This window comes from Nannospalax galili, unplaced genomic scaffold (assembly GCF_000622305.1).
Source record: "Nannospalax galili isolate Female #2095 unplaced genomic scaffold, S.galili_v1.0 scaffold1327, whole genome shotgun sequence".
Taxonomy (NCBI): domain Eukaryota; kingdom Metazoa; phylum Chordata; class Mammalia; order Rodentia; family Spalacidae; genus Nannospalax; species Nannospalax galili.
Genome location: NW_008355982.1, coordinates 666167 through 678294, shown reverse-complemented (window position 1 = coordinate 678294; position 12128 = coordinate 666167). Strand labels below are relative to the sequence as shown.

At 44.2% G+C, this 12128-nt stretch overlaps 1 protein-coding gene across 7 annotated transcripts in view; it reads left to right on the top strand.

The window, feature by feature from the left end:
* Chek2 (checkpoint kinase 2) overlaps positions 1-11284 on the top strand; it is a 31496-nt gene extending 20212 nt beyond the window's left edge. For 3 of the 7 annotated variants that reach the window (XM_008854152.3, XM_029556671.1, XM_029556669.1), the window contains 6 exons: positions 1841-1927; positions 2498-2661; positions 2844-2959; positions 4065-4150; positions 8766-8846; positions 10460-11284. In XM_008854152.3, coding sequence (XP_008852374.1) covers positions 1841-1927; positions 2498-2661; positions 2844-2959; positions 4065-4150; positions 8766-8846; positions 10460-10549 — 624 coding nt within the window. In that variant the 3' untranslated portion in view covers positions 10550-11284. Of the gene's footprint in view, positions 1-1840; positions 1928-2497; positions 2662-2843; positions 2960-4064; positions 4151-5400; positions 5734-8765; positions 8847-10459 lie in introns of those variants that run through there. The other 4 variants (XR_003847165.1, XM_029556672.1, XM_029556670.1 and 1 more) reach the window with 4 other exon arrangements.
* The last annotated feature ends 844 nt before the right edge of the window (positions 11285-12128 follow it).

The window sequence follows — 12128 nt, the reverse complement described above, 5'->3', positions numbered from 1 at the left end:
ATTGTGTATGTGTATTTAAAAAAATATTTAATTATTTTTATTTTATGTGTATGTGTGTATTGCCTGCATGTAGATAAGAGCACCTGTGTCATGCAGTGCCTGCACAGGTCAGAAGAGGGTGTTGGATCCCCTGGAACTGGAATTACAGACAGTTGTTAGCTGCCATGTGGGTGCTGGGATTCGAAGCCAAGTCTTCTGCAGGAACCACCAGTGTTCTTAACTGCTGAGCCATCCCTCCAGCCCCGTGTGTGTGTGCATTTTTATATGCTATTTTAGACAACAGGTTTTTTTAAATAAAACTTTTTAAAATTTATTTATTTTATTTTATTTTATTTATTTATTATTATTATTATTAGTTTTTTGGTCTTTTTGAGACAGGGTCTCCCTGTAGCCCCAGCTGTCCTGGAACTCACTATGTAGACCAGGCTGGCCTTGAACTCAGAGAGATCCACCTGCCTCTGCCTCCTGAGTGCTGGGATTAAAGGTGTACGCCACCACGCCTGGCTTTTTTTATTTTATTTTATGTGCATGCGTGTATTGCCTGCATGTAGGTAAGTACACCTGTGCTGTGCAATGCCCTCGGAGGTCAGAAGAGGCCGTCGGATCCCCTGGGACTAAAGTTACAGACAGTTGATAGCTGTCATGTGGGTGCTGGGATTCGAACCCGGGTCTTCTGCAAGAACAACCAAGTGTTCTTAACTGCTGAGCCATCTCTTCAGCCGGACAACAGAGTTTAGAAGACTAAAGTTAGTTTTTGCATCTAGGAATAGGTTAATTCTTAATTTTTATAATATTAGGGGTTGAACCTAGGACTGTCCCTGCCGGGCAAGCACTATATTGCTGAGCTATATCCCCAGCTTTTGGGGTATTTATTAGTTTATTTATTGTAGTATGGGGGGGGTGTCTCAGGACCAGTGCCTGGTCTATGCTATGCAAGTACTCTATCTCTGAGCCACACACCCACTCTTAAAAAACAAAACAAAACTAGATTTTGTGTGTGTGTGTGTGTGTGTGTGTATGTGTGTAGGGCAGAGGACAGCCTGTAGGAGTCAGTTCTCTCCTCGCACCATGTAGGCTCATGAGGTTGTTAGGCTTGGCAGCAAGTACTTTCACCTGCTGAGCCACCTTGCCAGTCATTGCTTTGTGCATTGAGGCAAGGTATAGCTATTTAGTTATGTGGCTCAGGGTGTCCTTGAACTTTTGATCTTCTTGCCTCTGCCTCTTTTTTTTTGAGACAGGATCTCCCTGTAGCCCCAGCTGGCCTGGAACTTACTATATAGACCAGGCTGGACTTGAATTCATAGAGATCGCCTGCCTCTGCCTCCTGAGTCCTGGGATCAAAGGCATGTGTCACCACACCTGGCCTGCTGCTGCCTCTTTGAGTGCTGGGATTATGAGTGCATCACCACGCTTGGCTCAAATGTATTTTTGAGATTCTTTTCAAAAATATTCTTAGGACAGTGTCACAAAATGTATCATTTTGATGGAATTCTTGTTTACTTTGTATGTTCTGTGAATATGTTCTATCATCTACTGAATTTTCTGTTGAAATAGACACCTTATGTTTCTGTCACTGGGAAAGGATATTTATTTTCTGGCATTGTGAAACACAAGATTCACCTTCCTAAGTTGCTTTGTTCATTTTTCTACTTTGTAATGATTTTCTAGAACATAAATTTCTGAGTGCTAAGCCCTGGTGCAAGCAGTTCTGTCTGATTTTGAGGAATGTGATGATGAAAAATGCAGCTGATTTCCATCCCGGCTACAAATTAGGTGTTGGTAACTTTCTCCTCACATGCGTACCACATAAATCAAGGGTTCTGCCTCCCTTTTTGTGTAGTACCTTCACGAAAATGGGATTATCCATCGAGACTTAAAGCCGGAGAACGTTCTTCTGTCATCTCAAGCAGAGGACTGCCTTATCAAGGTGACTTTCTTGCTGTGTGGCTGCTGCAGTCCATTTCTGTTCCAAACTGTCTTTTAATTCCTCACATAAATAATAGGAATATGAAAAGTTGGACGTCTGAACTTCCCACACTCAACAGTCACTGTAGAGATCACATGGGATGGCAATGGTATATTGAGCATTTATTGAGCTCCGTTGTATATAAGCCACTTCATAGCACCTAGCTATGCCTCAGAATTGGAGGGTGACACCAGGTGCAAGTATTTTTCTTTTCTGTCCCCAAGCTCTTCAAGTGTGCCACAGTTAGTCATATTTGAGTCGTGGGTCTAAGAAATATGTGTAAGTTTGAATCCTAGTGTGTTTGTGGTACAGTTAGAAACTTTGATATTATAAAGATTACAAGTAAATTAGAAAACCTTAATTCTCAGGCACAGGGATTTTCTTTTAAGCAAAATTAAATACTTTACAAAGACATGAAAGTGCACATTTTGGGTTAATGGCAGGTGTCCACTGGATAGTAGATTCTAACCTAGTTTGCATGTTTGGGGATGACAGGCTGTGATAAGGTTTTGATTTTATTTGTAATTTTAGATCACTGATTTTGGGCAATCCAAGATTTTGGGGGAGACCTCCCTCATGAGAACTTTATGTGGTACCCCTACTTACTTGGCTCCTGAGGTCCTACTCTCCGTTGGGACTACCGGGTACAACCGTGCTGTGGACTGCTGGAGTTTAGGTGTTATTCTTTTTATCTGGTAAGAAATGTTTTCATTGCTTCACAGTCTGGTTGGATGTGGTCAGATGAAATCATACATGTGTCCAAGTAGAGAGCTTATGTTTGATTTAAAGAAAATGCTGATTTTTCATAATGCTGAAGAAGCCTGTGTATCTGAATGCCTCTTGATCTCTTTTCCTTTCTTTCTCTGCCAATGTTAAGCCTTAGTGGGTATCCACCTTTCTCTGAGCATAAGACTCAAGTGTCACTGAAGGATCAGATCACCAGTGGAAAATACAACTTCATTCCTGAAGTCTGGGCAGATGTCTCAGAGAAGGGTATGGATACAGAAGGGTTAAGAATGTGTGGTTTACTGTACTGAAATGTGGGTGTTCTGTTGGTGGGAGTTTCTCAAACTCTGTTTTCTCCTGTCAGTCTTCCATTGATTTGCACCATATGAGAGGAAGAGGGAATTGTTAAGAGCCTGGGTGCCTGAGCCTGAGCTTAAGTCCTAGGTCTCCGTTTTTTAATTGTGTGACCTTAGGCAAGTTATCTGACCTTTCTGAGACTTTCTTTTCTTTTCTTTCTTTCTTTTGTTTTTTGAGACAGGGTCTCCCCTTGATCTTACAGAGACCCGTGTATTACCCCCCCTCGCCCCCGCAGGATTAAAGGCACCCATCACCATGCTTAGCTTTTATTTTCCGTATTTGTAAATGGGCACTCAGTAACCCTTACCTCAAAGGTTTTGTGTGAGGTTTAACTATAATGTACACAAGTGCCTGGTACCAATTCAAGTGTGTGAAATAATTCTTAGCTGAAAACATTTCTTTGAATAACTACCATGCAAAAGTTCAATGTCATCAATTACCTGCATTTTATAATTTAAAAGTACAACCCTGCAGTTGATGGAGAAAAAGAAGATTAAAACTAAATGTGTCCAATAATATACGATTGGTGACTGTATTAAATATCAGGACATTTAAGGAATAATATTGCTGCAGTTGTGCAAATCAGGTATGTAAGCAACCTATAGTTGCTTGCTGATGTAGCCAGGCCTTATTTTGATACACCTGAATGTACAGGGAACCCCTCTCTCTGGCATCTCACCATCAGTTCATGGTCTCTGGAGAGTTTGTGGTTCATTCTGAGTATTGCAAACCTGGGTGGAAATTCAGCCTTAATTAGTCTGAACTTGAGTCCAACACTAAGAGAGGGACAGTGATGTCCCAACAGAAAGAGATGGGAAGTGTCCTCATTCCTGGAGTTCCCAGTCCTCAGCATTCAGAGAGGGAGGAGGGTTGGAGGGCTCTCTCTACCAAATTGCCGACTCCATGGTGCTCTCTTCTCTGGCTGGTGGCCTGTGGTTCTGGCATAGTTTAATAATGCTGATGTCATGTATTCATCTTTTTCATTATGATTTCTCTACTTCTCTTGCTGCTTTAGCTCTGGACCTTGTCAAGAAACTGTTGGTTGTGGATCCAAAGGCACGGTTTACCACAGAAGCAGCCTTGAGTCACCCATGGCTTCAGGTGGGTGTGAGGCAGCACCTAAAATGTAGGGGAGCTCTGAACTGCCCAAGTGAGGTGAGGCAGAGGGCCATGTGTTCTCTGTGTTGTTGGGTCCACTTATGTAATTGTTTTCAATCAGGTTGTAGGTGTGTGTGTGGGGGGGCGGTGTTTAGCTTTTTCCACACAACTCGTGGCTCCTGGATGGACATACTTCATGGTGTTTTCTGCCTGAGCCCATAGTGTGGCTATAATCCGTTGAGAGCTTGGTCTGCCTAGACCCCCACCTATCTCCATTCTCTCCTCCCCCTCCCACAGGTGGAGTGGGCTGGGCTTCATTCCAGTTGTTTTCTACCGTAAATCAAGGAAACTGGGGCAGATCCAGGAGAGCATTCTCTCTGGGGAGAATCCAGCTACTTTGAGGCCATGTGATTATGTATAAAGGGTCCTACTTGTTACTGGTGAGCAAGCATGCCATTAGTGCATGCTGTCATGTGAGACTTTTAAGTCTGTGTGACATCTGTGTTCACATGTGCCTTTTGCCTTGAGATTTTGTACAGAGCTCATTCAGAGCTGCCAGCGTGAGAGATTAATCTTTGGTATGGAATTAACAAGAGCATCCAGCCGGTTTCCTGATGGATTGTGATCTTTCGTTCAGCTTGGCCATGCTTTCTGTGAACTTCTGATCTCTCTCTGTTTTCTGGGGGGCCGAGTGGGTTAAGCAGGCAGCTGGCTTGGTCTAGGGACTCCATGAACAATCAAACCTCATTACTGTGAAGGGAAGATTGGGACTCAGGGAAGATTGTCCCTTTCTCTCTTACCACCCACCATACCTGACTTCTGAAAGGTCAGCTAGCTCAGGCTGAGAACAAGCCCTTAAAAGAAGGGGTGGGGGGGGCTAAAAAAAGGTGTACAGATATATGTGTTTTGGATATCTCCCTGGAAACAGCAGCCCCCAAAAGAAACCTGTCAGTTGATGAAGTGTTTAATAGACCACACAGTTTTGAAGCAGCAGGACTTAGAGAAAAGGGGTTTGACGACAAAGGGCGTTTGCATGCAGGGATTTAATTTTGATGAAAAAGAGAAATGCGCCCCTCGGTTCTTTTCATGTGCCTTAATAGGGCATCTCTGGGGTCCAAATGGAGGTGGGGGAGAGCTGTGTTAGCTTTGAAAAAAAAAAGTGGGGCTAGCCAGTTAGGCCTGGCAACAGGTTTTACATCTGCCTCAAATTTATGAGCCAATGTAGTCCATTTTTCCTGTGCTTTTTGTCTCAGGAGAAAACTTATTCACAAGCAAAGAAAAGGTTGAAGTTCAGCTCTTCCCTGGAGGTCTCATGTGAAGATGCTTCTTGTCCACAGTTTGCTTTCCCAGCAAAAGGCGGAGTGAACATGATGGACTGAGGACAAGAATACAAATGGGTGATCTAAAACCTCTGCTAGCTATGGTTAGGTTGGATTTGGGGAAAAGTCCAAAGAAGCCTAGTAGTTTTGTGGGTTTGGCACTGGACCAAGTGATGGGACCCTGAATCTCCCTCTCTTTTTTGTCATTAGCAGTATCCAGTTTGGGGGATATCCCTCATGTCCACTGTCTACCTCACTTCTACTACAATAAAGGAATTCTTCGTGCTTGCTGTGAGGGATATTATAACTTAATATTTTGGGATGCAGATTTCTCAATGATTTACAGATAAATCTTGATACTTGTGCTAATGTTGGACTTTTTTTTGGAGTTTTGAGACAGGGTCTCATTGTATAGCCCTGACTATCCTGGAACTCACTGTGTCGACTAGGCTGGCCTCAAACTCACAGAAATCCGTAGGCCTCTGCTGCCTGAGTGCTGGGATTAAAGGCATGTACCACCATGCCCGACCTAGCCAGTTGAATTTTTTATATTATTGCTTTAATTGATGGCTTATAAATAGAGACCTCAGTAGCTTCAGGACATTCTGGCTGCAGCAATGGTATCCAGAAGGACATTTGTGCCAGTCAGCTTTCTGTTACTGTAACACACACTTAAGATAAATCAACTTACAGAAAAGGTTTATTTTGGCCTAGTTTTGGAAGTTTCAGTCCATGACTGATGGTAAGGCAGTACATCATATTAGGAGTTTGCAGTGAAGGAGACCTGATTACCTTATGGCTGATATGAACAAAGAGAGGAAGAGGCCCTGGGGAGACGATTCAGTGGGTAAAGGGCTTATCTTGCAAACATGAAGATCTGAGTTCGGATCCCCAGAATCTATGGAAAGCTGGGCTGACATCTGTAATCTTAGCTCTCTTACTGTGAGAGCCACTGAAGCTCACAGGCCTGCTAGCCTGGTGTAGGCAGTGGTAAACAAAGAGACACTGTCGCAAACAAGATGGAAGGCCAGGACCAACACCCAAGTTTACCCTGTGACCTCCACATATACACACATGTGCCACATATACACAGATTGAAAAATAAAAGGATGCTGGGCGTGGTAGCGCACGCCTTTAATCCCAGCACTCGGGAGGCAGAGGCAAGCAGATCTCTGTGAGTTCGAGGTCAGCCTGGTCTACATAGTAGGTTCCAGGACCGCTGGGGCTACAGGGAGGCCCTGTCTCAAAAAGACCAAATAAATAAATAAATAAAAGACTAGATGTTCACAATCTCCATCCAGGGCATACCTCCAATGATGTAAGTTCTTCCCAATGGCCTCTGCCTCTAAAAGGCTCTACCTCTTCTAATAGTGCCATGGGTTAGGGACCAAAGCTTAATACATAGGATCTTGGGGGCACTTATCTAAACCATAGAAGCATTCCACCATGGTTTCATTTGTTCATACATTCATTCTGTCAGAGCAGTTAGTGAGCTCACGTTTCAAACACTATGGTTATACAGAGCAGTACATGTGGTTATAAAAGCAGTGCTGAACCTGGTTGTAAACCAGCAGGAAGCACGGCTACTGCCCGCAGGGCTTTAAGTGCGCACATTTTTAGTTGTGGAGAGATCTGAAGGCTGAAAGGCCTGGCAGAGATAAAGGAGATGAAGACTCTAGTGCTTAGTAGGGACACCCCTGTGGCCAACAGTGCCTGGTGTCTAGAATGTTCTGGGAGTATTCATTACCAAGTGAATGAGGATAGTGGCTAAGATGGATTGGGCAGAAAGGAAGGGAGGGCATCCTGGTGAGGCTGCAGGGTAAGGTGTGGACTGGTAGACATGCTGCATGAGACTCTAAGGGAGACTGCATGTGAGTGTGGTGCTATCAAGACAGGTGGGGTGGAGTGTTGTGGGTGTCTGATTGGAGTAACCAGTAAGACAAGGATGGAAGCAGCTGCTGCTTCTGGTTCTGAGACAGAAGAAACTAGCTCATTATCAGTCCTCAAGCTAGAATTGCCCATGTCTACAAATTGCTAATGCTGGGGGCCTCACCCTGGATGCCATGGTAAGGTAGAAGAATGGGGTGGGAAGTGTACAGAGCTTTGACTCACACTGCTCTGGTTTGTATTCTGTAGGCAGTCCTTGAGAGTGGCCCACTTGGCTGCTAACCACTCAAAGCCCCACTTGTTTTTTTTTTTTTTTTTTTAAAGTTTTGTTTTAATTAAATAATTTTTGTTTTTTTGAGACAGGATCTCCATGTAGCCCCAGCTGATCTGGAATTTGCTATGTAGACTAGGCTGGCCTTGAACTCACAAGGATCTACTTGCCTCTGCCTCCCAAGTGCTAGGATTAAAGGCGTGTGCCACTATGCCCAGCAAACATTTATTTTCAATTGTGTGTGTATGTGCATGCATGTGTGTGTGAGTACAGGTACTCGTGGAATCCAGAAGAGGGTGTCCAGATCCCCAGGAGCTAGAGTTCTAGGTGGTTGTGAGCTACCTATGGATGTGGATGCTTGGAACCAAACTCAAGTCTTCTACAAGAGTAACATGTGTTCTTAATACTAAGCCATCTCTCCAGCCCCCAGAGCCCATGTTTTTAATGATAGATACTTTGTGTTTCTGAAAATGAAGAGCAGTGCCAGGCCACCTCAGGGCTGCTATATGCCAGTCCTGGAACCTTACAGGATTTAACTGCAGGGGTAGGGGTGGGAGCTAGTTGCTACATATCTTGGAAAAACTCATTGGCATGCTCCCTGCCTACTTACTTCTCTATCCTGAGACACCTGTAGCATTAGGGCCTGTGCATTGCCATCTGTTCTCATGAGATCTGAGCTCGGGATATTATAGGTTTGAGGTGCTTCTGGCAACTTGTTTAGCACTTGCTGGTGAATTTCTTAGCATATTTTGTTAGCTGTTTCGATGGTCTCCCTAACCAGGCCTCATTGGTGGCAGGGGAAGAAGGGGTTTGGCTCTGGGAGGATTCTGGGTATCAGGTGTCAGCCCTACATTCTGGCCTCCTGATTGCTGTCTCTTAGGAGCTAAGGTACTGGTTCCAAAATCTTTACTGCTATGATCTGTGGTTCTCTGGCCCACTGAGAGTATGTAAGCACTGACTGCTCTGAGAAGGCAGAGGTGAGCAGCCACAGTCCCTTCATCTGGGAACTTCTACAAGGCGATGAGGTTTGGTGGCAGGACGGTGGTCTTGGTCTGCTTTTGCTTTGCAGGGCCATTTGGCCCTGATACTCTAGGAGCTTGCTTTTTCTCAGACATGGCTTATATTTTTAATTTCTTCACAGGATGAGGGCATGAAGAGAAAATTTCAGGATCTATTGGCTCAGGAAAGGAACTTGATGGCCCTACCGCTGGTTCCAGCCCAGGTATTCTCCCGATGATCATTGCTAATGAGCAAGGTTGATGACTAAAGAGTCTGGATTGGCAGGTGTTTGACATTTAAAAAACGATTTAGTGCCAGGTTTGATGGCACACACCTGTAATCTCAGCACTTGGGAGGTAGGGTACAGGAGGATTGGGCATTCTAGGCCACTTGGTTTTCATAGTGGGGGAGTTGGTCTCCCCACCCCCACGAGTATTATGTTGAAGACACTTTTTTTTTTTTTTTTTTTTTTTTTTTTGGTTTTTTTGAGACAGGGTATCCTTGTAGCTACAGCTGGCCTGGATTCACTATGGAGACCAGGATGGCCTTGATTGCATAGAGATCTGCCTGCTTCTGCCTCCTGAGTGCTGGGATTAAAGGTGTATGCCACCGTCCTGGGCTTTCATTGTAGTGATTTGATTACAATTTTATTCTGCTACCATTCTTTGTAAGCATATTAATAATTAATATCTGTTAATTCCTGTTGTGTTTTCTTTTGGTGAATTATCTCTAACCTTTTTCCTCTTTGTTCTCCTCTGATTCTATAAATAGGGAAACAAAGTGGCACACACCTTTGATCCTAGCCCTCAGGAGGCAGAGGCAGGCAGATCTCTGTGAGATCAAGGCCTCGGGGACCCTTCTGTCTCCTCTGAGCTGAGTTTACAGGTGCATGATGCCATGCCTGGCTTTTTATGTAGATGCTGGGGATCCAAACGCAGATCCTTGCTGGGTGTGGTGGCATATGCCTTTAATCCCAGCACAGGGGGCAGAGGCAGGTGAATCTCTGTGAGACTGAGGCCAGTCTGGTCTATATAGGGAGTGCCAGGCCAGCTGGGGCTACAGGGGAGACCCTGTCTCAAAAAGACCAAAAAAAAGAAAAAATAGAGAAACAAAGACAACTGTTGTTTTCATAAAAAGCAGAACTCGGCACTGTCTCTGTCTTTCTGTTTCTGTCTTTCTCTGGGTGCTGGGGATTGAACTGGGGGCTGTAGTGCATGCTAAGCACACCCTTTATCACTGAGCTATACCATGAACCTAGATAGTCTCTTTACACTTGATCATTCAGGATGACAACCAAGAAGACTGTTGGTACTGCCTACTTTCAATATTTAGATGTTCTACAACATACAATGGGATCCATCTTAAGTTGCAAATCTTTAAATTTTTATTTTTATTTTTTTAAGTTGCAAATCTTTTAAATAAAAAAGCATTTAATAATTCTAACCTGTGTAACACTGTAGCTGAGCAACACTGTACAATGGACTGTGTGGGTTTCCCTGCTGAACGACTGGCTGACCAGCTTCTGTTGCCTAGCATCATAAGCATGCTGCCCAGGAAAAAATCCAAAGTCCATGTTGCTTTGCACCAGTGTAAGGTCAAAGAAAAAAAAAAAATCACTGTATACTAATAAGGACTTGGAAATCACCAGAGAGAAATGTCAAGTAGATAAGTATTCCAGAGGTGTGTTGGGGGGTATTCAGTTGTCACCACAACTAGCAGTTCTTGTCCTTAATGTTTGACATGAAATGCCCCCAATTTACTGGAATCTTATTCAGGAGCTTTGGTGGGAAGCTGTGATTCTCTTTTGAACAAGTCTCCCCTTTCCTTCATTTCCAGCCTTCTACCAGCCAAAAGCGGCCCCTGGAAGGGGAAGTGGAGGACACTAAGAGCACTAAGCGCCTGGCCGTTTGTGACACTGTGTTGTGAACACTTTGAACATGGATGAGGAGGCATGCCTTTCACACTGCTATAGCCCCAGTTGGCCTGGAACTCACTATGTACACTGGGCTGGCCTTGATCTCTGAGAGATCTACTTGTCTCTGCCTCCCTGACACCTGGCTAAAATTACATTTTGTATCTGACATTTTCCCCTTAGAAATTTGCAGGGCTGAGGATAGGGCAATTCTTCTAAAATCTCAGGACTTACATTGAAAAAATATGAGGATTTCAGATGCCGGCTGACTACTGGTATTATGGGTCTGTGCCATCATGCCCGGCTGCTGTTGTCTTTTCCTCCTTGAAGTCTCTTTTTTTAAAAAAAATAGCCAGTTTACATTTTAATTATGAGAATAGTTGATTTTGTATAATAACATACGTAATTAAAACCTTGGACTCTGGGCTTACACTTGATGAACAGCACTGTAGATGAATAACTTTCTTTTTCTTTAAAAAAAGAAGGGAGGGCAGACAGATGGCTCAGTGGTTACAAGTGTTCTTGCAGAAGACTGGAGTTTAGGTTCCCAGCACCCATACAGAACTGTTCATGGGGCTGGAGAGATGGCTCAGCAGTTAGAACGTTGGCTGTTCTTAAAGACCACCCAAGTTCAAATCCCAGCACCCACATGGCAGCTAACAACTGTCGTAACTCCAGTTCCAGGCCCGACAGCCTCTTCTGTCCTCGGGCATTGCACGACACGGGTGCACTTACCTATATGCAGGCAATACAAGCATATATACATAAAATAAAAATAAAATAATTTTTTTTTTTTTTTTTGTCTTTTTGAAACAAGGTCTTCCTGTAGCTTCAGCTGGCCTGGAACTCACTAGGTAGACCAGGCTGGCCTTGAAGTCACAGACATCTGCCTGTCTCTGCCTCCTGAGTACTGGGATTAAAGGTGTGTGCCACCATGCCCAGCATAAAAATTAATAAAATGTTAAAAAATAAAACAAAGAACTGCTTATGACTAAGAAAGATGTTAGAAGTTGTGTGCCTTCCGTCTGGACTCCACCTTGACTATTGTCATGCATCTAGCTCCTTGGAATCTCACTCTGGTTTTAGTCCCTGTGCAAAGCCCTATTCTTTTTGGTTCTGTTTTTACCACGTTCCTCTAAACTCTGTGTTGTGTGACACTATTCCTGGGGAGATGCAAACAAATGTTTATTTACCCCAGCAAGGGAACCAATAACAGACCAACCAAGTCCAATTTAGTGAACTGATGAGTGTGTTGGGGTTCAGGTGTATGGGTTAGGGTGTTGCTCGCTCTGTTCCCGACCACCCCGCCAGCAGGCTCGGACGAGAAGAGACGAGAACACGATCAGGATTCTTCTGCAGTAAGGCTTTATTGCATCTCGACAGGCAGTGCAAAGTCCTCAGGGGAAACCAGAGAGCCGACCCCAACCCGAGGCCCATGATTGCTTATATAGAAAATTGTCCTCGCCTAGTACGTGGCAACTGATTATTGGATCACCTGATCTGAGCGCTCTCGGCCCGAGGATGAGGGGAAATCCAGAGCATGCTCAGTTTGGTTGTTTACTACTGTCATAGCCGGATATCGGCGCCATCTTT